General features: G+C 36.5%; 3 protein-coding genes across 6 annotated transcripts; 1 reads left to right on the top strand and 2 right to left on the bottom strand.

The window, feature by feature from the left end:
- Window positions 1–1,095: 1,095 nt before the first annotated feature.
- On the bottom strand, window positions 1,096–5,610 carry LOC112166780. Of its 2 annotated transcripts, none has more exons than XM_024303681.2 (4): window positions 5,365–5,610; window positions 5,082–5,240; window positions 3,430–3,516; window positions 1,096–2,323 (listed from the first exon to the last, which is right to left on the bottom strand). In XM_024303681.2, the coding sequence occupies exons 1-4, from the start codon at window positions 5,501–5,503 to the stop codon at window positions 2,190–2,192; spliced, it is 519 nt and encodes a 172-aa protein (XP_024159449.1). In that variant the 5' UTR covers window positions 5,504–5,610; the 3' UTR covers window positions 1,096–2,189. The 2 variants fall into 2 exon arrangements, with proteins under 2 accessions (XP_024159449.1, XP_024159448.1); XM_024303680.2 differs by having other exon boundaries at window positions 1,102–2,309; window positions 5,365–5,606.
- Window positions 5,611–8,973: 3,363 nt separating this feature from the next.
- On the top strand, window positions 8,974–13,664 carry LOC112202234. 3 transcript variants are annotated; one of them, XM_040505387.1, is made up of 7 exons: window positions 8,974–9,158; window positions 9,248–9,292; window positions 9,436–9,546; window positions 9,698–9,814; window positions 9,955–10,056; window positions 11,985–12,068; window positions 12,521–12,669. In XM_040505387.1, exons 1-7 carry the CDS (start codon window positions 9,041–9,043, stop codon window positions 12,559–12,561), a joined length of 618 nt encoding a protein of 205 aa, XP_040361321.1. In that variant the 5' UTR covers window positions 8,974–9,040; the 3' UTR covers window positions 12,562–12,669. The 3 variants fall into 3 exon arrangements, with proteins under 3 accessions (XP_040361321.1, XP_024198952.1, XP_024198951.1); XM_024343183.2 differs by lacking the exon at window positions 12,521–12,669 and adding an exon at window positions 13,402–13,664 and having other exon boundaries at window positions 8,976–9,158; XM_024343184.2 differs by lacking the exons at window positions 11,985–12,068; window positions 12,521–12,669 and adding an exon at window positions 13,402–13,664 and having other exon boundaries at window positions 8,975–9,158.
- Window positions 13,665–18,627: 4,963 nt separating this feature from the next.
- LOC112163710 lies at window positions 18,628–19,110 on the bottom strand. Its single transcript, XM_024299989.1, has one exon. The coding sequence runs from the start codon at window positions 19,108–19,110 to the stop codon at window positions 18,628–18,630; it is 483 nt and encodes a 160-aa protein (XP_024155757.1).
- Between the last annotated feature and the right edge of the window lie 7,110 nt (window positions 19,111–26,220).

Raw genomic sequence — 26,220 nt, 5'->3', positions numbered from 1 at the left:
GGGGGGGGTAAACTAAAATTAATCCTAAAGAAAATGTTCAAAATGGTTGTTTTTGACTTATCCAATCAGCCTAAATATATGCCTACCAAACATGGTATTTGAAAGGTGCAGGACTTCTCCAATTCAATCTAAATCAAGTCTGATCAGGATTGGATATAATCCAATCCAATCCATGGCATCAAACAGAGCCTAAGAGTGTGTTTGGATGAGGGAAAAAATGATGGAATTTAATTGAAAGTGAGGATTTCATAATTCCTAAAAGCCAATTCCCTCGTTTGGCATTATCAGATTGGAAATTTTAAATTTCACTGTGGAAAAAAACGAAGGAATTCGTTATTTAAATTCCTCACTTCAATTTCCACCAAAATAGGTGTCATTTACGAATTCCTTTGCAGTATTCAATTTTTATTTCCAAAACAAGACTTTTTTCTATTTTATCTTTTTATTTGTTTTAAACTTTCTTAATTTATTACACATTTCAAATCCTAAATAGATGCAACCAAACAATAGAAATTGTAATTACTGGAATTTTAGATTGATGGAGTTAAAGATTCAGTCATTTATAAATTCTTACAGATTTTATAATTTTCTCATCCAAACGCACCGTAAAGGTTTTTCGTTGAATGGGAGGACAAAGTTGATTCATCTAGGTCAAATATATGATCGTCATCTGGCAAGATGAAGGTTTTTTGTTGAAGAAGGAGAAGACAAAGGTTATCATCATCATCAAAAAATGGCCATTGAAAATCTTTGCACGGGAGGAGATAACTTCTAGTTAATTAATATATCAAATTTTTGTTAAATAAATAATATTTTTAGTAAACGGGGTTAACCTGGTGTTAATAATGACACGTGTCGTGATAATATGTAAGTGACAAAATTGTGACACAAAACACAGAAATCTGGGACAGATGATTTCCTCTCCCATACACTTGCCCACTTGCTTCTTCTCATAAGATTTTTCTAATTTCTTCTCTCAATTTTTTTTTTTGTCAAGCCCGGGGGTGAAATAATATATCCATCACAAGCCAGAATAGGCCGTTACATACCCTTCCGCTGCCATTTACGGATATAGACAGACAAGAAGATAGTGTTAGTATCCACAGTGGTACATAGAAATAGACATACTCATTATACATTCAAATACGTAGAGGTAGCGGGGATCCTCCATTGGTACTACGCCGGAAGTGCTAGAGATATAGGTTCCCAATACAAGAAAAATTATTGTAATTAGATAAAAAAAACTAAAAACATAGGGTTGGGCCAAGGGCCTAAACCCTAGCCCAAATTAACAACAGACTAGGGCAGAACCCCAGCCTAAAACTTGAGGCCCAATAGGGTAGTCACCAAGGAGATCACCCAGGCCCATCATCCTGGTTCGGGCAAGTCCACTAGCTCCTCCCATCACCCCCGTCGTACATCACAGTCTGGCCAAGTTTCGTTCAACCCACGTCGCTACGATTCGCACCACCACGCCATCTCAGTTCCACAATCCAAAACATCCCAACCCACGCCGCCGCAACCTGCATCACCACAGAACACCATCCCCGATCCAGGCCTCGCAATCCCCCACCGCCGTCGATCCAAGAACCCATCAGCAGGGATCGATTACCATCCTGTACCGCATGACCACCACCTTCACCACCCTGCCATCCGAACCATCTGACAAAACTTGAGAAAATCCCTCCGACAAAGTCCCATGGGCAGTCTCAACATCCGGCGTCACCGGACGAGAACAATTTTGCAAACGGAGAGCCCAGCCTAGGGTTTCTCAAGGTGAGATAAAAAAAAACTATATTTTAAGTTCTCTCAACTTATATAAGAACAAAAGAACCCAAAATATAACATAACTGAATTTTTCTAATTTCTTCTCTCAACTTATATAATAACAAAAAACCCAAAATACAACATAAGTGAATTAAACTAAAAACATTTGACATACTCATAGCGTGAGGCTAGAAATACAACAACAAACAGGCCCAGAAAACGACAAAGCCCCATAATTTTGTTGATGGCTTACGAAACACGTTGCTTTTTATTGGGACATTCTGGGTCACCATCCCAGTGGTCAGCTCCCTGACAACAATTAAAACAATACTTGCGGATAGCAAATCCCTCCCACTTCTGACCAGGGTGGCCATCCTTTCTACCACAACACTTACAAGCTCTGTCATAACCACGAGGAAGAGTTATGTGGTGTGGCAAATGAACCAAGTAGGGGCAGCTTGCAGCATAGTGAGATACGGTCTGACCACAAAGCTCACATCTTGCAAGAGGTCCGTCAAACTCGTCATCAGCAAATGGTACTCCTGCATAGTATTTGCTATCTAGATCAGTTTGTTATTGTTAATATACATAATTGTATGGTTATAAAACATTTAGCCAACTTCGATATTCAGGCAAATATTCCAACTACAACAAGCATCCAAGAAATGACATATCAAATAAGTCATTTCACTTCCACCCTTTTGAGTGTTTTCAATGGAAGTATCTTTGACCCAAAAAAAAAAAAAAAAAAAAAAAAAAGCAATTTCACATTTATATTATCTTTTACTTGTGAGATCTTCGTTAAATAATACAAACAGAAAAGGCACTATTTACTTGGTAGCAATTAAAATTTCAAGGGAAGTCCATATATTCAAAAACAAAATAGAAGAACGAACTTGAAACAGGAAAACATTGTTGAGTATTAGACTCGATTAAGCCAATGGAGAAGCACATGCAATAATAAATTTGGATCAATTTTAATCCACCTCCTCGAACTTTACACCAAAAATCATCTGTTTTTGTGCTTTTGATTTCATCAATGACACTCCTATGCTCTCCAATTTCACTTAATTTACAACTGTTTGTGTTTCCATCAAATTAGCAACTAAATGCTGACACGTATGTGGGGGACCCCACTTGGCAAGCGTCATCAGGTAAACTTTCAGCAGTGCACAAGACTCACCATGTCAGCACCAGGTTTTGAATATTAACCTGATGTGAACACATTGCAAAAGTTGACTTGATGAGTCTCACAACATCAGTGCCAAGGTGCCCAACACACGTCAGTATTTACGAGTTCATTTGATGGAAGCATACACGGCTGGACTATGTGAAATGTAGGAGTATCATTGATGAAATTGACGCACAGGTATAAAAGCGATTTTGAGCGTAAAGCTAGAGGAGATGAGATGAAATTTTCCTAGAATCCTAATCTATTTCTAAAAATTATTTCCAAATATAATCAAGTTAGCAAACTGTTTTGCAAAAACGAAATTTAGTACATACCAATAGAGAGAAAGAGAGACAGGATTCTCATACACAAACCAATTAAAAAAAAAAAACACTTTTTTCCCCAACGTACAACACGGAGCCCAAGCAAAACTTTGTCATATAATATTCCTTGATTCCTTGAAAACCCCAAGACAGAAGCCAAAAGCATACCATATATGTGAAGGAGCATATCATCATATGACTCATCTTCCCAACTCCTTGCAGGAGGATTATCTGTACTTTTACCACTGCCACCAGCTGTTAACAAACATATCAATATTAAGTCAGTGAAGAATATTAACAGACAACCTCTAGGCAAGCCTAAATTGAGATTGAGGGACTCGAGTGCTGACTGTAATTCTGTTGGGAATTAAGGAACCTCAAGCCCCCTAGAAGGAGGAACAGCAAACCAGTTCTTCCACCAAAAAAAAAAAAAAACCATGCATGAAGTTGTAAGATTAAGCCAAAAACACAAATGCCTGGCAACTGGGTAAGAAAAGCATACAGGGCAAACATACTGACTCATACAGTGAGTATATTATAAGCCTAAACTTTCCTGTTCTCACATTGAAATACATCAAAGGAACAAGAAAAGACAAATTACTGCTTAAAGCTTAGTAGCAGTACAGTATCATAGTGCACAGTAGCTAGCACATGTAAGAAAGAGAGAAGGTGGGATTGAAAACTCCAACCTGTATGTATTGTCAACATGGTTAAGTAAATCGGCATAAAGCACGCATGACCCAACGCCACTCATGGCCCAATAAGCTCAACAGGAGCAAATGGTTGGTTGCAGCGGTACCAATATACCCACTACCTAGAGACTGGCATCATGGACCAGGTGGGATAGCTGAGGAAGTAACTCCTAGCTCAAATTGGCAACTATCCTACTCATATCTGAAGCATATTCCACAATCAAATGTTCCAAACCTTGATATGGGTGAGTATGGCGGGGGGCCAGACGGTTAACCAGAAAAGTAAAGTCATTTTTCACGCAACAGTATGGAGTCATTTTCACAAGTACCCCATTCTCCTCTTGGATGTTGAATTATGTGCTATAGGTTACATAATTGTCCCCATCATTAAGAAGCCTGTTGTGCGGACTACAGTTCCAGCCAATGAATGATTTCCTACTGCAATTAGTTTTTGTTGCTTTTGTACCTTGCAGGTCAGAGAAAGGGAAAAGGCGTCACTGCCTACAACCAATAGGAACTAGTTATTATTCCTATATAAAGAGGTTAGGCTCATAGAATCAATAGAAAACAGCAGGAGCAGAACACAGGCTGCTGAGGATACCGCTCCAATTTGAGAGTCATGGGATTCCATTCAAGGAGAGAGAGTGAGGCCAAGCAAGGCAATCAAGAACTGTGGCACATGCTGCAAGGAAGAGGGAATTCCGCTCCAATGGGAGACTTACAGAATACCCCTCCAAAGAGAGAGTGAGGGAGAATAGAGCGACTAGCAAGGCAAGCAGCAGGAGCGGCAGGCAGGATGCCAAGAATACCACTGCAATGAGAGTGATGAAATTCCACTTCAAGGAGAAACTGAGGAGCAAGCTCTGCAGGAGATTACCACTCAAAGGTTGAGTGAAGGAGTTCCGGGAATATTGGAGGGCAAAGTGCCCAGGATATTAGTGGTGTTCCTGTCTCTATGTTTGATTCTCTATTAGCTGTGTTTTAGTTGATGTTGATTTCCTAATTCTAACCGATCACAACAAAGGAACTTGTTCCAAAAGTAAATATATTCTAGAGAAGAATTTTCACACAAAAAAAAAAGGAAAAAAAAAACCACTTGTAGTACTAAACAAAAATGCAAAAGCATACCTTCAATATTGATCTCCGGGTCCTTATTGATCTGCGGGGTTGGATTCTCGTCCGGGTCCTTATCGATCTGCTGGGTTGGATTCTCGCCGTGACCATGACCGTAACCTGATTTCACGTATCTGAATTTCTCCTGCCAGTCTTCCACCGTCAGTACTCCTCCTGCATATACCACAAGTAAAAATATTCAAAGGAAGAATCATACACACAAATATAAGGTATAAAAGAAACAACATAACCAAACAACAATACGGGTTTGAAATTCCAGATAATAACACAAGCGCACCTTGAATATTGATCTCCCGGGGCCTAGAGATTTGCAGGGAATTCGAACTCTTCTGGCTCAGGTCGGATCTTAATTTCAAAATGACTTCTTCCACCTTGACTTCTCGTGCCCCCCTGCTGTAGCTAATCTGCGTGGGCATGGTGTGGAAGGCTTGGTCTTGTATTGATGGAGAGACTGGTTTAGTTGCAGGAAGAAAAGGATGGAACAAAAACTAAAGGGTGCGGTATTGCCACCCTAGGAACCACTTTGTTCACCCTACATGCTCTTCCCAACCTACTGAAAATTATTCTATGCACATAAATGACCCAAACTTATAAGATGATCTCAACAATTGATATTTATAATTATTATTTTATTAATAACCTAAGAGTATATTTAATATAATCTAACAATCCATTTATGTCGGTGCAAGTGCACGTCGGTGCATTGAATCCTCCCCCCATCCTACATATATTTTTGGGTTATTATCACAAATGATACCTGAACTTATCCTCTATCTTATCGATGATACCTGAACTTCAATTTTGATCACAACCAGTACCTGAACTTTTCGACTTCATTTCAAGTGATACCTATCACTAACTTCCATTAATGTTCCGTTAAAAACTAACATGTGTAAAACACATGACCTATATTCAAGAGTAGTTTGACTAAAATACCCATTAAAATAATTTTGTTTACTAGATATTTTGATCAATTAATATGTTCATAAAAATATAAGTTCAATTAAAAATAAAATTAAAAATGTATCTCTACCCTCTTATGAAAATAAAATTTAAAAATAAGATCTCAACAAAAATTAATTTTTTATAGATACAGACGAAACATTTCAAATAAAACTATAAAACATTTTTTTTGACAAACTATAAAATATTTAAAACCAAAAACTTATCAAAACTTTCGTAATTTTTTTTTCCTGTCATTCATATATATTTTTAATTGAAGTTGAAAGTTTTTCCTTTTGATAGTCTCATTTTTTTTATAGCCATATTGCCACAATATAAGTGAAAATAAGTGATATTACAAAAAAAAAAAAAAGAAGAAGGTAATTTTACAAATTTATCCTTGAAAAATGAGTTACATGTTTAGCACATGTCAGTTTTTAACGGAACATTAACGGAAGTTAGTGATAGGTACCATTTGAAATAAAATCGAAAAGTTCAGGTACCAGTTGTGATCAAAATTGAAGTTCAGGTACCATCGATAAGATAGATGATAAGTTCAGGTACCATTTGTGATAATTACCCTATATTTTTTTAGTTTCAAGTTTACTTTGATCACCCATTTATAGTACCCAAAATACCATTTTCCCTACATGCTCTTCTCACCCTACATATATTTTTTTAGTTTCAAGTTTGCTTTGTTCACCCTACATGCTCTTTTTTTTTTAGAATGCAGGAAATCCTCATAATCAAGCTTAAATGATCAACCTCCTCAGGGAGCTCTGCAAAACCCATTATACAAGAAGCAAAGACGAGGGCCTTCCAACTCGATCTTAGGATATATGCTCTTCAAGAAATCAATATTCAAGTCCACCAGCTTCCCCACTACCTTCTCTGCTTCAATACATAGAGGGAAGCCGTGGTCAATGTAATGCATCTCAGATCATGGATTAGATCAGTACCAGGGAAACAATAAATGAACGGACTTACCGGGTCTAATCTGATGCTTTAGTCAACTTTTAGTAGGTTTGGAAGTCAATATGCAACCAATCGAGAAACCTATTCACAACTATTTAGTTCTAACACAAATGCAGAGGATATGGCAAAAGGATGCCAATAGAGGAAACCAAATCTGTAGCAAATAGAGGAAACCAATTGTTAATATGAACCATATATTTCAGATATAAAAAAATATATATATGAACCATATATTCCAGATCAAAAAAAAGAAGAAAAAGAACTATATGTTAGAACCAACAGGAAATCAAATATGTGATACAATTAGTTAACAATTGCCGCCTTACTCACCAATTGCTGGATGGTCAAACATTACCTATTTGGTCCATGAAAAATGAACAGGTTTGAATGATAATCATGAAATTGTCAACAAAGGATATAGCAAAAAAGCTGCTTGATAGTCTTTTAAGCTTTATAAAATCCAAAAACCACAATAAAGACTACACTTTTCATTGTCACCTCATACGAATTTGTCGGCCATCACTACATTCAACTCAATATACCTAGCATTAGTCCAACCTTCTTTAATAATCCAACTGTCTTACAAAATGAAAAAAATTGGTGTCTACACTCAATTCTATGATAATGACCTATATGTGTATGTATGTTTTCATATAGCAAGAGAATCCAACCTGAAAAAAAGAAAACAAAAACGTCATTACCTCATTTTCAGGCTCTAAGTAGATGTTTTCAGACTCTATTAGCGTTAATATTTTTTAGGCATAGTTGTTAACATAACATGAGAACAATTGAAAATGATGAATGCTAAAAAAGAAAGTGTTAGGGTTTAAAGATGATTGAAATGATCAAGCTTCAAGTTTAAGTATGTGTTCTATAGAAAATAAGAAAACAAATTGTAATTTTTAGGATTAATTTCAGTTTACCCCCCTTGAGGTTTGAGGGTGTCATCATGTCACCCCCTCTATTCTTAATTTTGAATTTTTACCCCCCAAACTTTCCAATTTCAATTAGCCTTGTCCAAATTGGATGTTAACTCTGACGATCGGACCCACTTTGAGGGCTAAAATGGTAATTTCAAGACAAAAAAAACTATTTAAAAAAATCCTTTTTTTTTCTTCCTATTTTTTTTATTTTTTATTTTGTCTTTAGCCTATACACCACAAGTTATAATAGGTTTACAAAAACAAAAAGATACTCTAGGTGGTTGAAAACCGCTCGCTGGTCCACGATATTTGTGATATATCTCCGATAAAGTGAAGAATTTTAGGATATATCCCCAATAAAGTGAAGAAATATATGTAAAAAACAATTTTACACTTTATATGTAATATGTAAAAAATTATTTTACACAGATATTTCTTCACGATTTTACACTTTATTTGTAAATATATGTAAAAAATGATTTTACACAGATATTTCTTCACTTTATTGGGGTTTTATCCTAAAATTCTTCACTTTATCAGAGATATATCACAAATATAGTAGACTAGCGAGCGGCTTTCAACCCCCTAGAGTATTTTTTTGTTTTTATAAACCTATTATAATTACATTTTAGCCCTTAAAGTGGGTCCGACCGTTAGAGTTAACGTCCAATTTGGACGGAATAAGAGAAATTGGACACGGCTAATTGAAATTAAAAAGTTTAGGGGATAAAAATTTAAAATTGAGAATAAATGGGATGTCATTCCCAAACCTCAAGGGGGTAAACTGAAATTAATCCTAATTTTTAATAAAACTCTTTTATTGTAATTTTATTTTAGAATATTTTAATTTTTCAATAAATAAAGTTACAAGGTGTGAACAAAGTGGTTCGCACTCAAATCCTGCCGTAACTCGTAAGTGTGAGGAATTGAAGATCCTGCCCCTTTTTTATGGGTCTTGCTTCTGCAGCGACAAAAACTCGCCATAAATAAGATATATATATATATATATATATATATATATATTTTTTTTTTTTTAATGTGTGAGGGCCCAATAAGAAGGTGCTAGCGGGATTTTGCGATGATATCGGTCGATCTCCCCCCGTCTTTCACACCATGGCGAGCGGAGAACTCAAAGACGAGAAACCTAGACGCCACCCAGAATCAGGATCTGTCAAGCAGGGCGAGAATCTGCCTCAGAAGATCGATAAGGACTGGGAGATTCTTAATCAAGGTACGCCTTTGCTTTAGTTTTAGTTTGTGATGAAGATTATCGAGATTCTCCTTTTAGATTATATTTACTATTTACTATTGGTTTATCAGTATCCAACCAGGGCGAGAATAAGGACATAAAGTTCTTCATTGAAGGTATGCCTTTTATCTTTGTTTTAGGGTTTGTGATGGAAATTATCTGGAATTTCAGCCCCATCTTTTTTTGGTTTACGTTTTCTACTATATTTTTGTGTATCAACATTTTTTCTTCGCAACATATTTACTTTTGGTTTATGCAGAACGAGAACTCGTAGCGGTAGAATCCAAAGAGATATACAAATTCCACCTGGGACCAGGAGACAAGAATCTATCCCTGCAGATCGATAAGGACCTGTTGTTCCATATTCAAGGCATGCTTTTGGTCTTTGGGTTTGTGAAGATTATCTGGAATTTTGTACCTATATATATTTCTTTGGTTAGTTTAAACCTATTTTTTGTGTGTATAAAGTATAAACTATAAAGTTTCTAACCTTAAAAAATATCTACGTTTGGTTTATGTAGGAGGAGAAGTAAGGGTGGTAGATCTCAGAGAGAAATTCAGGATTCCCCTGGCTGATGCCAGGCAGGGCGAGAATCTGGCCCAGCAGATCTGTATTGACCAAGAGATCCATATTCCAGGTATGCTTTTGTTATTGTTTAGGTTTGATGCAGAATTTCTGGAATTATATTCGTATATTTTTTCTTTCGTTACATGTTATTCCTATGTTTTTGTATATCAAGATTCTCCCTTCATGTTTAATTACTTTCCGTTTATGTAGGAGAACCAATGAATGAAGAACTCAAAGAGCAACCCAGTTGCCTTCTGGGATCAGGACCCAGCAAGAGCGAGATCAACAGGGTCCAGGAGATCCATATTCCAGGTATGCTTTTTGATATTTGTTTTAGGGTTTGAATTATCTGGAATTTTATATATATATTTTTCTTTCTATATGTCATGTCGAATTCTTAGTTTTCATGTCAAATTATTTATATTATTACTCGATCAGCAAACTTTTTTTCCTTATGTGTCAATATAATAACCAGTATCTTCAACAAGAAACGGAACTTATTCCTTCTTCAATTTTAAGAAAGGAGCGATTAAATGTCCGTAACCACGAGCACATAATCTGACACCAAAGAAAAGAATGAATACCTACAGAAATGATTCCTTAATGTGTAGAATGTTGCAGAAAGAATTTCATTACTTCTGTGTTCAATAGCCCGGTGCCCACCCACATCCGTGTTTGGAATATGATTGGCAGTATATGCTTAGTTGATGATGGTATAGAGGAAAATAAGGTTAATCGATCTTTCTATATGCACGAACGCTTGTGTTCCAAGTTTCATCATCCCACTTTTTCTATAATGATCACCATCATCAAATTATGGTCACTTTAGTGGGATAGTCAGCCAATTCGATGATGGAATTATTCTCTTGGCTATCAACTTCTTCATTTCCACTAGTCGATGATGTCTCTCTCTAATCATGTGTATATGAGTATGTTTTAACCAACCAGTCCACCGGCCATTGAGCTGATTAGCCCTTAGAGGCATCAGTTCATGCCTGATTTAATTCATTCTGTGAAAGGAAATAATCGCATTTATCTGTCAAAGTCAAGTCATTATGTGTTGGTGGGGAAAAGACTTGAAATGTTGATATTAAGGATCATTACCAATGTTACCTATTGATTGGAATCGGAAATGGGCACGAATTTCTACTGTGTCCCTTTTTGGTTTGTTTTATATATATTTGGAAAAGTACAACCTGTTTGGAACATCCAAATTTTGGAAAGAAGTAAATAGTGTTGTTATGTTGGAAATTAGAACATAATGGGGGTTAGTTATTAGATATAGAGACAACTGTCATTAAATACATGATAGAGGTGCTTTAAAAAGGGAGATGTAAATTATAGGAATGAACAGACTGCAGTTTCTTCTCCCTCAACACTAGTGACGGTCCTCTACTCGAGTCTCCTTTCTGGTTTGCTGCTTCAAACTCTCCCTTTCTATTTTTCTTCTGCTTTCAAAATCAATTTTAGTCTGGGGTCTTCCAAACCTGGCTAGTTCTTTAACATTTCTAAGTTTGAAGCCCTATGTCGGGTTTATATCCTGTTGTCTTATCTTTTTTCTATTTGGTCTAATGTTACAATTCATACATGCATTTAAGTTTGCATCGCATGAAATGTTCAACTCTAGGGGGCCTTGAGATGCTCCCTCCTTCATTAATAGAGAGCAGAGGCTGACTTAGGAACATATTGAAATGACGAAGAAATAAAAGAAGTAGATTTGCTGGAGTTTTCTAGTTGTTGTAGTCTTTCATGTGTCTTCTAGATGTTTCATTTAGGTTGCATGTTCTTTGTATTGAGTCATGTTTTAGTTTTCCCAAGACATTTTGCTTTAGGCATCCAAGAGCTATTAATGTGGGTGTTTCAAGTATCCACTGTAGCTCTATATAAAACAGCCTCTTTGACTTCTCAAACTCAGAGTGAATGAGATTGATTGTGTTAATGTTTTGAGAATTCTTGGTGTGATGCCAAGAATATTTATGGTGATATTCCAGAATTTTTCTTTCTTAGTTTCTTTTCTTTCTATCCCAGACATCTATCCACAACACCCTCCTTCACACTACAGATTACAACACTAAACTTCACCCGTACAAGACTTTCAACACAATACCCCTACTTTGTCCTATATTATTCATATCGAAAACCAGTACAGTCCGTACTCTTTATACCTTTAACTGTTGGTTTGCCTAGAGATTATCTGTTTATGTTCTTCAATAACATAATATCAATGTATTTGTCAACAGCTGGTGGTAGTGGTAAGAGTACAGATGCTACTCCCGCGACAAGGTTTTATCTGCCAGATGCATCAGATGATGAGATGCCATCTGGTATGTTTTTTATTTCTGCCATCTTGTGTTTGAGAATTCCCCCTCTTTTTTTAAATACAATTGTGAAATACATTATCTTGATATATTTGATTTAGGAAAACTATTTAATAAATTAGGAAATAAAAATTGATGTCTTTGTTTCTCCTGTTTGTTAATTATGTCTAGTTCTCAACAATTAAGTTTGGGTGAAAGTTTGAAATGGTCCCTATGGTCTGGGGTCATAATCAATCTTGTCCTTGTGGTTTTTAATATTTGATTATAGTCTTGTGGTTTAAACTATTACTCAATTTTGGTCCTAAACCTTTCCCGATTCTGTCAATAGAGACATGTTCCCCTCACGATGAGGTGTTGAAATCGTCCTCTCAGTATTTAAACATCAGAACCCTCCTTCATCCCATTTAGACCTATGAAGATTTTCATCTCCAACTTGGTCGTTCTGGTTTTATATGCAGGTTATCAATTGAGCAAGCACATGATCAACCCAAAAAGTTAAAACAAGCGTATGATGAATATGATCAACTAAAGTTAATTTTATCATGCACTTATACACACTCAAACATATCCACGTCTTCTCTCATTCTATTCTCTTTCACTGGGTGATTTTATTTTTTGAAAAAGGTCTGGGCTGGTTTTGAAACTATGGGTTCCTCCTAGTTCAAGATCAAAGTGACAATTAGCAGAAATCCTCCAAGTCATTCTCTTTGGAATCTGTTCTTTCTTCTTTGCATATCCTCTTGCTTATTACCAATGTATGAACCAATATGTGATTAAAAAAATAATAATAATAATAAATAAAAAAACTAGGTTTCTAGCTTAATTGAAATGCTGTCAGGTATGTTCCCTTCCTGAGCCATTTTTCTGGCCAAGGAGAGATGCAAGTAAAGTGATTTGGTTACAGTGGTAGGGATATAACCAGTGTCATCAATATTTTGCAAACTCAACACTGAAGGAGGGATAAAACCAACGTGTTACATAATGCTGAAAAGATGATTTGAATCGCTCATGTCAGAGGCACAAGCTTTCTTGTTGACTATAATTAAACATTTTGAAACCGCAGAGGCAAAATTGTTTGTGACCCAAAACCACAAGGACTTTCTTACTTTTGCCCTAAAAGCTGTTCTCTTATCTTTGGGACTATACAAAGAGAAAGGGCCATTATATAAATTTTAATTTTAATTTTTTTGGTCGGAGTCCATTATATAAATATGGAAGGGCTTATATCATAAAGTTTTTTCTGGCTTACCTACTGTGTTTGGAGTTGGCCTGATGTTTTATTAGTACGCGTATCAAGTATATGGCTGATTTTATTTTATTTTGCATACTTGTGATGCAGACGGTCCGATGCACTAGGTGGGAAAGGTATAAATGGCGTGATCGGCCCCTTTGTTTTAGGGCCAGTTTGGTCTAGATTAATTAGTCCGTTCTGTCTGAAGCCGTGAATGTAAATTAAATCAGTTTTTTGTCCTGTTAATTATTTCTACTGATCTGTGCCAGAAGAATTGTCGACTTTACATTACCATCGAGTGCAAACACTTGATGAAAATGATCAATTAGGCACTTATACTTTAAAACGTGAGAAATTTTCAGAAAACAACCCATTTTGGGATACCAAGACAGTTTTTGACCTTGTTGTTAAACTGAATGAGCAAATCGAATTCCATGATCAATCACAAGAACATCAACACACTTAATGTTAATCAACACCATATGAACTAAAATACAAGATTTATTTTGCTAACCTTCTTCTGTATTGGGAGCCATTGGAGCTGCACGAATTGACCTTGACAATGAGTACGATACTATGATTGATCTTCTCCTCAACTCTGGATTCAAGCTCATTTCTATGGGGCTGGACTTTATGCTTTGTTACAGAGAGAGCAGGGACCAATGCCATCTATATATATTGGTTAATGATCCTAAGAATCCTCTCATAAAAGTGTTTCTTAGAAAACAAGTCACCAATAACAAGAATCCTAATGCAACACTAATTCGGATTACAATTGCAATCGAACTAATGGATTCCGAACCTATGAGCTGATGTAATTATCTCAATAGGTTTCTAGGTATTGTACTTGACATACATCTCCTATTTATGATCAAAGTTCAAATCCAATTTGCAAACTGAATAATAGATGATGATAGGTCCACTTTTAGTCTAACATTCTCCCACTTGGACCATTATTGTCTATACAAACTGAATCAAAACAATTTCCAGAAATAGCTGAAGTGTGCACTGAGATGTAAGTGTACCTTAAATCCATTCAATTATGTCAAAATGCATAACCATTTTAGAATCAAGAAATAGGCATGTTCAAATGAGCATACTCGTTCTAGATCACAAAGCAACAATTTATGCACTTCACATGAATTCAAACTTAATGTGATGCAATCAAATAACATTACATATCAAAATGCAGTTGTTATTTGACACCAGTCAACCTAAGCATTCTGAATATCAAAATGACAATGCAAACACAATTTTCTTTACACACAGTGGATCAATGTTTGCTTCTAACTGAATATATGCATATATTACAATCCACTTGATAAAATAAATGAACTGATAAATTGTACAGCAGCCATAAATTTAACAAAGTAAATAAAGCTGTTAAACCATTAACTGAAAAATACCTCATTTTATTAAATCAAAACATGAAGTACAAGCAGTTCTGTTACATAACTCAAAACAGAAAATCAAGAACTGAGTCTAAATAAAACTAAACTAGAAAACAATTTTCTCAAAACATTTTGCTTCCACTGAACTTAAGCATCTTCAAAACTCGACAGAATTCCCATATTCCTGGAATGCTCTTTAAAAGATGCTACTGACAATGCCTTAGTAAATTGATCTACAAGCTAGTCAACTATCTTTATTCCAGCAATTTCAACTTCACCATCTTTAACTCTCTTCCTGATACTGTAGAATTTCAAATCTATATGTTTAGAGTTGTGTGAACTTTTGCTATTCTTACTGAAGAACATAGCAGCTTCATTATTGCAAAACACTTTCAAACTACCAGTAACTAGATCACTCAAGACTTGGTTTCCAAAATAAAATTTCTAATCCATAAACCTTCACAAACTCCTTCATATATAGCTATCACCTCTGCTTGCATGGTGGAAGTAGCTATTAATGACTGCTTAATTATTTTCCAAGCTACTGCACCACCTGCTAGCATATAAACATAGCCACAGGTTGACTTCATAATGTACGATAATTTTCAGCAAAGTCAGAATCTGTAAAGCCAACTAATTCAAGCTTTTTCACACGTTTATACACAAGCATATGGTCTTTGGTCCTTTGCAGGTACCTTAGAACCTTCTTACCAGTTGTCCAATGCTCATGTCCAGGATTTGACTAAAACTTGGATAGCATTCCAATTGCAAAAGACAAGTCTGGCCTTGTACAGACTTGTGCATACATCAAACTCCCTACTAGCCTAACATATGGTATTGATTCCATCTCAGTTTTCTCAACATCAGTTTTAGGACACTGATTTTTGGTTAGTTTATCTCCCTTAAACATTGGTACTTCACTAGTAGCACATGTTTCCATTCCAAATCTTTTCAGAATTTTTGAAATATAATTTTGTTGAGACAATCCCAACAATCCCTGCTTCCTATCTCTCTTAATCTCAATTCCTAGTACATATGATGCTTCTCCCAGATCCTTCATGTCAAAATTATTTGACAAGAAGGCTTTAGTATCTTTAAGCAATTTTACATTACTACTAGCAAGAAGAATGTCATCCACATACAGGATAAGAAAGATAAAATTATTTCCAACTACTTTAAGATAAACACACTCAACAACAAGATTTTCAGAAAATCCAAAAGATGAAACCACTGAGTCAAATTTCTTATACCACTGCCTAGCTACTAGCTTGTTTGAGTCCATAAATGGATTTCTTAAGTCTACAGACCATATTTTCGTATCCTGCTTAAATAAAACCTTCGGGTTGTACCATGAAGATTTCTCCCTCCAGCTCCTCATTCAGGAAAGCTATTTTTACATCCATTTGATGTAATTCCATGTCATTATGGGCCACTAAAGCCATTATGATTATGAATGAATCTTTAGTTGAAACAGGTTATGAATGAATCTTTAGTTGAAACAGGTGAGAAAGTTTCTGTAAAGTCTATCCCTTCCTTTTGTGTGAAACCCTTAGCAACTAGTCTAGCTTTATGTCTCTCTATGTTTCCATTGGCATCTCTTTTGGTTTTAAACACCCACTTACAGCCAATAGGCTTGTGATTTTCTTTTGGCTTCACAAGCTCCCATGCACCATTTTTATACATTGATTCAAGTTCTGTAATCATTGCTTGAGTCCAAGCATCAGAATCTTTACTGTTAGTTGCCTGTTAAAACTAGTGGGATCATTGTCATCAGATAATGCAGACTCAACTTCATTTAAATAAACTTCATAAATATCATCCTCCCCTCCAAACCTTGGTTTCCTCACTCTCTGTGATCTTCTAGGTACCATAACTTGGTTTTGTTGTGGCTCGGGCTGAGGTTGAGGTTTAGTTTATGGCTAAGGTTCAGGTTGTGTTTCAGTTTGAGGTTCAATTGAGGTTTCTTGTGCTTGCTCCTGCCCTAAGTCTAGTTTAGCCATTTCAGAAACATGATCATTAGCCTCTAAATTTTCATCTACAGAATTTTTATCTTCAACTAGATTTTGACTTTGAGCCAATCCTGAGTTTAATAAATTATTTTGAATGCCTGGCTTACTGCTAGGTTATCCACAATTTCGACAATTTCTTCAAAATATGAGGATAAGTCCTCAAAATTTGTATTGCAGACACTTTCACTTAAAAATTTAACTTGATTAGTTTCAAAAACTCTGGGTGAATAATGAGGTGAATAAAGTTTATAGCCTTTAGACTTTTCACAATAGCCAATAAAATGACAAGTTACAGACTTTGGATCAAGCTTTTCTAAATTTGGATTATAAATCCTTGCTTCAGCTTTACAACCCCAGACATGACAATGGTATAAACTTGGTTGCCTACCACACCATAATTCAAATGGTGTTTTATCTACAGCTTTGCTTGGGGATATGTTGCAAAGGTAATTTGCAGTTCTTAAAGCTTCTCCCCAAAGCATCTTAGGCAATCTAAAAGTACACAACATACTTCTTACCATATTTAATAGAGTTCTATTTTTCCTTTCAGCTATCCCATTTTGTTGGGGATTATATGGTGTTGTATACTAAGCTTTTATGCCTACACTTTGCAGATATAATGCAAAAGTACCCTTTTGTTGTGCTTGCTCAGTATACTTGCCATAAAACTCTCTCTCTCTCCCCCCCCCCAATCAGACCTCACAACCTTAATTTTCAAACCCAGTTGATGTTCAACCTCAGTTTTGAAAATTTTAAAAGCCTCAAGTGATTGTGATTTTTCTGACAGTAAGTAGATGTAGCTATACCTGGAAAATTCGTCTATACAGGTAATGAAGTAAATATTTCCACATATTGTCTTATGTCTAAATGGTCCATATATATATATATCTGTTTGGATTAATTCCAACAATTTCTTACTTCTATTGACATTTTTTTTTCTTAAGTTTGTCATTTTTCTTTTATAACATTCAATACAATTTTCAAGATCCTCAAAGTCTAGTTCTGGAAGTGTTTTATTTTTCGCAAGTACTTTCAATCTATCTTTTGATATGTGGCCAAGTCTCCTGTGCCACAAGTATGCAGATTTTTCATTATGCAGAGTTCTTTTTACACCGGTAATGGTATTTATGCTTGATGTGTTACTGTTATTTTAAACAAGTAAAGTTTCTTGTTGACTTAATGAACAATTCAGTCTAAAATAATCATTCACAATAACACCAGAGCCAAAAGTAGAATACTCTTTAAGCAAGAAATCAAGAGAATCCTTAAAAAAATTTATTCCATTAGAACCAATGTAAAAATTACATCCACTCTTAATCAAAAGACTAACTGAAAGTAAATTCCTCTTAATGGAGGGAATATAATCAACACTATCTAAAACCAGAAAATTTCCTAATCCCAAATCTAGTCTTAAAGATCCTACTGCCTTGACTGCAATCCTCATTCCATTCCCAATGTAAATGTTAGCTTCATCACTTCTTGGCTTCCTCTTCCTTATGAATCCCTGCAAAGAATTCGTAATATATAAGGGGCTGCCACTATTTAACCAATAAGAATGAGGTTCAATGTTAACAAAATTAACTTCTAACGACAATGTATCTAAATGATTAAATAAATTAATCTTACCCTTTTTCACAAGCCATGCCTTAAAACATGTACAGTCCTTCTTCATGTGTCCCACTTTCTTACAAAAGTAGCACTTGAACTTAAATGGCTTGTTGACTTTAGCTGCTGTAGTATTTCCTGATGACTTAGCTATAGTTTTCTTAGGCTTGAGCTTGTTCTGTTTCTTTGGCTTCTCTACTAGGTTGACAGAGGTGGAGGGCCGCTTCTCTTTCTTCATCCTACTCTCCTCATCCACGCAAATAGCTATCAGCTCATTCAAGGTCCAGCTCTCCTTCTGTGCATTATAGCTAGTTCTCAAGGTATTAAAGCTAGGTGGTAGAGAATCTAAGGCATTGTGAACAAGCTGGGACATCCTTAACTCCCAAATCAAGATCCCTGAGTCTAGCATTTAACTCAGTAAGCTTCAGAATGTGTTGCCTAACTCCTCCACTGCCAGTATATTTTAACTCATTCATCTCCTTAGAGAGCCTTGCTGCCTCAGCCTTATTGCTCTTTTTAAACTTCTCAGCTATGGCATCCATATAGTCCACTGCTAAGGCTGGTTCATCTATGATACCCCTCACAGTATCAGTCATGGTAGTCCCCATCACATTCTTAGCTCTATAATTTGCCCTATGCCAATCTTGATAGTATTTCTTCTCATTAGGTGAGCTATTGGCATCTATTCCATAAGGCTCTACATCAGTAAAATATAAGTCCATATTTTCATGCATCATGAGATAAAACTCTACACCACTCCTCCAGGCCTTAAAGTTGGATCCAGTAAGCATCTGGATGTTATTCAAATTCATGTAGGTGACTCCTAGGGAGCAAAACAAAAGAAAAGTGTAAGTTTTAGTTTTAACAGTTCTCAAAACAAGTTTTGTCAAAAAATGTTCTGCATCCATGTGTTAATTCTAAAGCAATTCATATAAACACACAAGCAGAAAACAAAAACAATTTGCAATAAAAAACAATACCAAAGTAGTGTAATGTAGCCCCAAGTACTGTAATCAATATCAAATATCACTTTTATAGTAGATAACAGGATATTCTGAAGATTTCTTTATCATTATGCCACAAGCAGTGAATTCATGTTATTCTAAAGACAATCAACATCTTTGTGACAGATGAAAAGTCCATAGAATCCAAAATTGAACTCAAAATTATGCATAATGCTGTTTCACGTTCTAAACCATATAGCTCACACTTCTTTGGAAGACAATATACATATACAGTTTACAAGAAAAAAACAAGTTCTTGAACTTTCTTCATCTTAATGAATTTTGAACAATAGACAGAAAATTGCTTTGTGCAACATATCCTTCAAACATTTTAAATTCTCAGATCATGAAAAAAAATTTCTATTCAATATGCCATTTTAGCACAATAAGCATGTACATGGAGATTAATTTAAACACATGTCATATTATACCATCATGGATCATCATATATAGAAATTTCATTACATGTAAAACAATCATATCAAGACATCAAGATATTCAAAACATGCTCATTCCGGAAACCATCACATCACAAAAACAAATTCTGAAAATTAAGTTTCATCCGGTCACCATCTAGAGCCTAGGTGCACGCCGGGAATGCCTCTATTGTTCTTGTACATTACGATGATAAAAAATATTCCAAATTTTAAAACCAGAATTTCCAGAAATTCTAACCTTGTTCATTCTTAATTCGCTGCAAAATTTATCGCAGAAGCATGAATTTTTAACCAAAAGCAGCAATCGATCAGTTCCGCTTCTTAATCCGCAGCGATTGGAGTCTTGAATTCCATAAGGACATAACATCCTCTGCGCTTTCAATCTCGGACCAAAAACCCTAATCCCCAAATCGAACATGATCGTTAGAGTATAACGGTCATCTGCAGCAGGGTTCTTGATACGCCCAAAATAGACGCTCAATTTAACCCTACAATGATGTAGTCGTCAGTAGTAAAGGATAAGCAAGGATCGTTCGATGCCAGAGATTGAGGATAACTATATTAATCAAACAAAAGAAAACAAAACAAAACAAAACTAACACTAAAAGAAACGTCACACAACAAAAAGAAAAGAGAGAAAGATGGAGGGACAGATAGGGGATAGAAGAGGGCACTGCAATCCTCAAAATGAAACTGATTTGGGGTTTTGAAAGATATGGATGAAGATGTTAGGAACTCGGAAATCCACCACCAAAATATGCTTGAGACAAATTTATCATCCTAGTTTCAATTACTAAGTTGTGAAAAAGGTTTCAATCAAGAACAAACCATGAACGCATGCAAAAGTTCTTATTACTTCCCTAGATTACTTAAGCAAGATGAACGCACCATTACTAAGCCTTTAGAATAAACAATCAAGGTATAGAACGCTATCCTATCAACAATTTATTCTAAGCATTAATCACATGTGGAAGTTTGATTGAACAAGTACGCAAAACTAGTGTGGAACGCCTACCTAGCATGCAATCCTTTTTATTTGGTTTCACCTATTGTCCTATAGGTTTTACTACCATTGAAACAAGCATTATTAACCTTTTAGGAGATTAAAATACCTATTTCTAGCCCCACTCACATGATCATAATATTTTATGTGCGCATTCATAAAACATAAACATGCAAGAGTTATCTGTAAACCAAAACCAAATAAACAATTTCACCACAAAGCAATCACGAAACTAGGAATCAAAATATTGTCAAAAACATATCTTAGGGGCTTCAAACCTCGCCCCTAACAAAAGTAGATTAGCCACACATTGTCTCAAAATTCACAACTAGAAACATATAAGTTTGAATTACAAGAAAATAAAAACGGTAAAGGGCAGAAGATGAGAGCCACGAATTCACTTTTAGGCAGCCTTGAACGCAAGAACCCCCCTCAAGATGGTACACGGCAAGGCTTGATGAAGATGGATGATGGTGTGCACGGTTTTTGCTCTTGGAGGACTTGGGAATTTCAAGACTTTGTGTGCTAGGGTTTAGGGCAGAAGATGGTTCTGTAGGGTGGTAATTTTCAACGTTTTCAGAAGCCCTATGTGTATGAGAAACACTGCCCAAGTTTCCTTTTCCAATTCTGCTTTGAAAGCCTCCCCTAGTTGCTTGAGGATTACTCTGATTGGTGCACAATTAAATGATTTCCAAGCCTTAATAATCTTCTAAAAAACTTGAGGAATCCTTATAGGACTCTCCTTCATATTTGCAGCAGCAATAACCTTCCAAAAATGCACCCAAAATTCGTCCACAAAAGATTTCTGCCAAACAGTCCTGTTTCGACTAGGATTCGATTTCTGACTCTGAAGCTTCATTCTTGGACAAGAAACGACTTCGTCTTGACAAGTTTCTGGATGGTTCTTGACTCCTACATGTTCTATGAAATCATATCTTCTATATTGATAAACAAATTTCTGGAGAAACTCAATTAAATAGCCGGAAAAGATCTCCCAAAAAGCTTCGTGAAAACCTGACAGTTTCTACCTTATCGGGAAGCCTGCTTTGCATTTGATTTCCTGCTGCCTCGTTGACACTTCTGACCAGTTCTTTGGCTCTTGTTGAAGTATAACATCATGTCTTTAAGGTTCGCTGGTCCTTTCTTCATACGTGCAGCTGTAAGGATGCAAGAATTTCTCCTCAAAACTGTTCCCAGAAAGCTGATTCTGAAACTGCAGTTTTCTGCTGTGCAGCAACTGTTTTGCACAACAATTTCCGTGGACTTCCCTTGTAATTTCTGGCCAAAAGGTTGATGAAAATTAGTCCTCTACATCAGTACTTTATGTTCCATAGCCTCGTTGCTCCCTTTAAGCTCTTATTTCTCTTGAATCACTCCACGAACTACCTAAAAAGAAAACAAAGTTAAAACTGACTTTTTAAAGGAAATAACTAAGAAAAGTGTAAAGGATTCCACATTATATTTGTATCATTTATGCTCCTATAAGTTCTAAATGGGATTGGGTCCTGATCAGCGCCTGCGGGTTTTGGGCCGAAAAGGTTTTCTGAAAACTGGCCCACTCGTGGCCTTTTTCTTTAGCAAGGTTTAGAACAAGATTTTGTAAATTTTTGCTGAAAATAAAACTTTGGTTCTTCCAAAAATTGATTTATGTTTGTGAAAACCTAATGCTCTAATACCAATTGTTAAACTGAATGAGCAAATCAAATCCCATGATCAATCACAAGAATATAAACACACTTAATGTTAATCAACACCATATGAACTAAAATACAAGATTTATTTTGCTAACCTTCTTCTGTGTTGGGAGCCATTGGAGCTGCACGAATTGACCTTGACAACGAGTACGATACTACGATTGATCTTCTCCTCAACTCTGGATTCAAGCTCCTTTCTGGACTTTATGCTTTGTTACAGAGAGAGCAGGGACCAATACCATCTATATATATATATATATATATATATATATATATATATATAGGTTAATGATCCTAAGAATCCTCCCATAAAAGTGTTTCTTAGAAAACAAGTCACCAATAACAAGAAGCCTAATGCAACACTAATTTGGATTACAATTGCAATTGAACTAATGGATTCCTAACCCATGAGCTGATCTAATTATCTCAATAGGTTTCTAGGTATTGTACTTGACATACATCTCCTATTTATGATCAAAGTTCAAATCCAATTTGCAAACTGAATAATAGATAGTGATAGGTGCACTTTTAGTCTAACACTTGTTTTTCAAAGGGGAGTGAATACAATACTTATAGAATCTCGACATTTCAATTTCACCAAAATGTTCCTCCAACTCTCAATTTTCACACAATAAATTTTTGCCGTTAACTCTCTGTCAAAATCTCAGTTAAATTGTTGACGTGGCCTCCCTTTCGCCAAAATGTCTATTATACCCTCACATATATATATTTTTTTAATTTTTTTTTTCTTTTGTTGTTACCTCTTCTTCTTCTATCTCTCTCCTCAACGCTGGTAGCTCTGGGACTCATATGGTGGCCACATAGCTTGTGGCCCCAGCAGCCACTAGATTACACCCCTCCGGCACTCCAAACCTTCCATCACCAAAAATTTCCACAATCAAACCGCAATCAAATTCAACTCAAGTATAATTATCAAAGTTGCGTATATAACCAAGACGCAACTCAAAACTCAACGAAGTGACTGATCGACGACGATGAACTGGGCAAAAGACCCGAGCGCTGCTGTGAGCCCCGGAAAAATTTATCGAGCTTAAGTGAAATAGTTCGATAATTTACTTATCGATTTCGATAAAAGTTAAAGTACTCGAGAATATTTTCAGAAAATTTCGTGAAGTGAAATTCTCAATTTAGAAGTTGGATAATGAAGTACACGTCACGACGAGTTCGTGGAAATTTTCGGGGAATTTTCCGGTGACCCGAACTATTATTTTTACTATTTTCCGAAGTTGAGGAATTTTAGAAATTAAATTACGAAAATAGGAAACAGATGGCGCGATCCTAGCCATCCACCGACTCCACCTCTTGATCCTAGCCGTTCATCCTTAAATGGGGTCAGTCTATTTATATATGTGTGCTCTGTTGGGAGATCCAGAAGGATCGAGAGAGAGGAGAGAATCAGAGTTCTCTCTCTGACCCGAAACGAAACCCAGAAACCGGCAACAGGGTCCGACCAGCGCTACTTCGTCCGGCCACCGTTGGCCGAGAAATTTATGTCTATCGCCTCGTCTCGTCGCCGCCGTCACGCCTATGGTCTTCGATTGCCCATGCACCGGACGAGGAGGGAGAAATGTCAGTGAGAAGGTCTGAGTCTCTCCGGCGAGTTCTGCAATTTCCAGCCACCGTCGGAGCTGCAAGTGGTATGAAAAACTATCCCCTCGTCATGCTCTACACGTTTGTGTACATAGTTTACGAATTGGATTAAGTTTTGATGTTTTTCGTTCTTGGGTGACTTCGGCTCCGTCGAAATTCTTCGACGCCGGTAGCTTTTCCGGCATTGCTGGGCTTTGTTTCTCGCTCGACTTCACTTACAGACCAAAGATCATGAATGTTGCTGGGCTGTGGACATCAAACTCATCAGTTCACCCTTAACCCAGTTCCAGCTGTGTTTTAGGAAACTAAGTATGGCTGGAATCGTTTTCAAAGGTAATTATGTACCTTGAATCAGAGCTTTGTTCTTGTTGTATTGATCAGAAGCTATTGAAATGAGTTTGGTTTAGCTCGGTTGAAATTGGAGCTCCTCTGGTTATCGATTTGGTCAGAGTGTCCTAATCTGGGTGTTTAGAGTTTATTTTTGAATTAGGAAGTAAGTTTGACTAAGTTGTGGAATCTGTTGCTGCTTTTGCAATTGTGGATTGAGTCTTGTTATGATTAATGAATTGGTTGTGGAAAAATCAAAAATATGGTGAAGCTATAAAGCTTGGGTGTCCATAGTAAATTCCGTGGAATTACTATGCGGCAAAACGGTTAAGTAAATTCGAGATCTTTCGTTAGTAAAGTCGTTATTGGTTTGCTTGTGTATTTCGTGGTTTGATAATAAGTGAGGAAAGAAATTAATGTTTATACATGTATTGGGTGGCCTTAGTAATCGGGTGCACTCAATATATGTTTGGTCGATAACGTAACTTCAAGTCAATGTTCAATAATTTAGGTAATTATCGAGTCTACCTCGATTGGTCAAACATGGTCAAATGGTCAAAGTGGTCAACCCTTGGTCAACTCCTGGTAAAACCAGGAAAAGTTGGTTTGGACGATATACTAATCGTCGAGATTTCGTTTAACTATTCAAAAGTTATTAACTATCGGAATGTCGAAATCTAGGACTTCAGTTACCCGAGGAACAGAAGGTTCGCAACTCTCGAAGTACGTGAGAGAAAGCATCGGAATCCAGGTAGGGATTCAGGACTCTCCTCGGTTGGTGATTTTCTTTTATATTTTTATTAATGTGATGCATGATAAGTGGTATGGTTTGGTTATGTAAAATGCAATACATACTAACCAATCCGTGAGAAAATGTGTGATGGCTTGAGAGCGAAGGGTGGCTCTGACTTCCTTGGGTTCGATCCCCTTAACCTCCGGAGGGTTAGTTACGCCGGTCGTCCGGGTATTCCGATCGTAATAACGGGCCCGGTACGTGTGTGTAGCTAGGTAGTGGATGCTCTCGCTACGCTTACCTGGTGATAAATAAATTTGAGGTAAGGTCTTGTAGTGGGTCTATGGGACCGGCCATCAGGTAATACTTGGTTTTGGCGCCGTATTTATATAAGCATCATGCATCGGTTTTCAAGTTGAAAAACATTAAAGTTTGTCGTTCTTTTAAATATTTGGTTTAAATATGTTTTCATACTGGGCAGCCCAAATATTTGTTTATTGGTTTTGAGTCTAGTTGAGGTAGAGTTCCTGTTGAGCAGCGAGGACAAAAACTCACCCCTACAACAGTATGGATGCAGGTACTGTGCACTGGTGACGGGACAATGGCGGACGGAGCTGGGTGTGCAGAACAAGTTTGGTAAACCACCTTCTGGGCTTTATTTTGGTTTCCATTTCTCAAACTTTGTGTCCCGGAACTTGTGTGAAACTATTCTTGGGTCAAATCTAGCTAAATTCTTATTCCTTAAATTTTGTACCTCTTGAGTGAGCATTCAGTTTCAAGTCTAGACGAACAAATTGAGCCTAACGATTCAAGGATTTTCACCTCAAAAACATTGGTAGCTTCCGTTGTGTTTTGCAAAAAGTTTTCTAACAAAATGCCTAGCGGTCCTCTAGAATGTGAATCGAGCTTTCAGTTTATATTTTAGAGCCCCGCGACACTGTGACGTGCCCAAGCTGGTGAGGTGCGGTTTGGGGCGTTACAGCTGCGACTGAGCAAACAGCGTCGCTGACTCTGAACTTGGAGACAGCAGGGCCAACGGTGTCGATGAAGCCGGGGTTGAAACCCTAAAGTTGGAGTAACTGGAGGCGGGGATGAAAGGTAGAGGCGGCTTCT

Source organism: Rosa chinensis, chromosome 5, assembly GCF_002994745.2.
Source record: "Rosa chinensis cultivar Old Blush chromosome 5, RchiOBHm-V2, whole genome shotgun sequence".
NCBI classification, from domain to species: domain Eukaryota; kingdom Viridiplantae; phylum Streptophyta; class Magnoliopsida; order Rosales; family Rosaceae; genus Rosa; species Rosa chinensis.
The sequence above is the reverse complement of the archived record's forward strand: the minus strand, read 5'-3'. Positions and strand labels throughout refer to the sequence as shown.

Coding starts and splice junctions, on each gene's coding strand:
- LOC112166780 (XM_024303680.2), bottom strand. CDS start 5,503: ATGCCCACGCAGATTAGCTACAGCAGGGGGGCACGAGAAGTCAAGGTG. Junction 3,517..5,081: donor CCCGGAGATCAATATTGAAG/GTATGCTTTTGC, acceptor GTTTGTTAACAG/CTGGTGGCAGTGGTAAAAGT. Junction 2,310..3,429: donor TATGCTCCTTCACATATATG/GTATGCTTTTGG, acceptor AATACTATGCAG/GAGTACCATTTGCTGATGAC.
- LOC112163710 (XM_024299989.1), bottom strand. CDS start 19,110: ATGAATTTGAATAACATCCAGATGCTTACTGGATCCAACTTTAAGGCC.
- LOC112202234 (XM_040505387.1), top strand. CDS start 9,041: ATGGCGAGCGGAGAACTCAAAGACGAGAAACCTAGACGCCACCCAGAA. Junction 9,159..9,247: donor CTGGGAGATTCTTAATCAAG/GTACGCCTTTGC, acceptor TTGGTTTATCAG/TATCCAACCAGGGCGAGAAT. Junction 12,069..12,520: donor AGATGATGAGATGCCATCTG/GTATGTTTTTTA, acceptor TTTTATATGCAG/GTTATCAATTGAGCAAGCAC.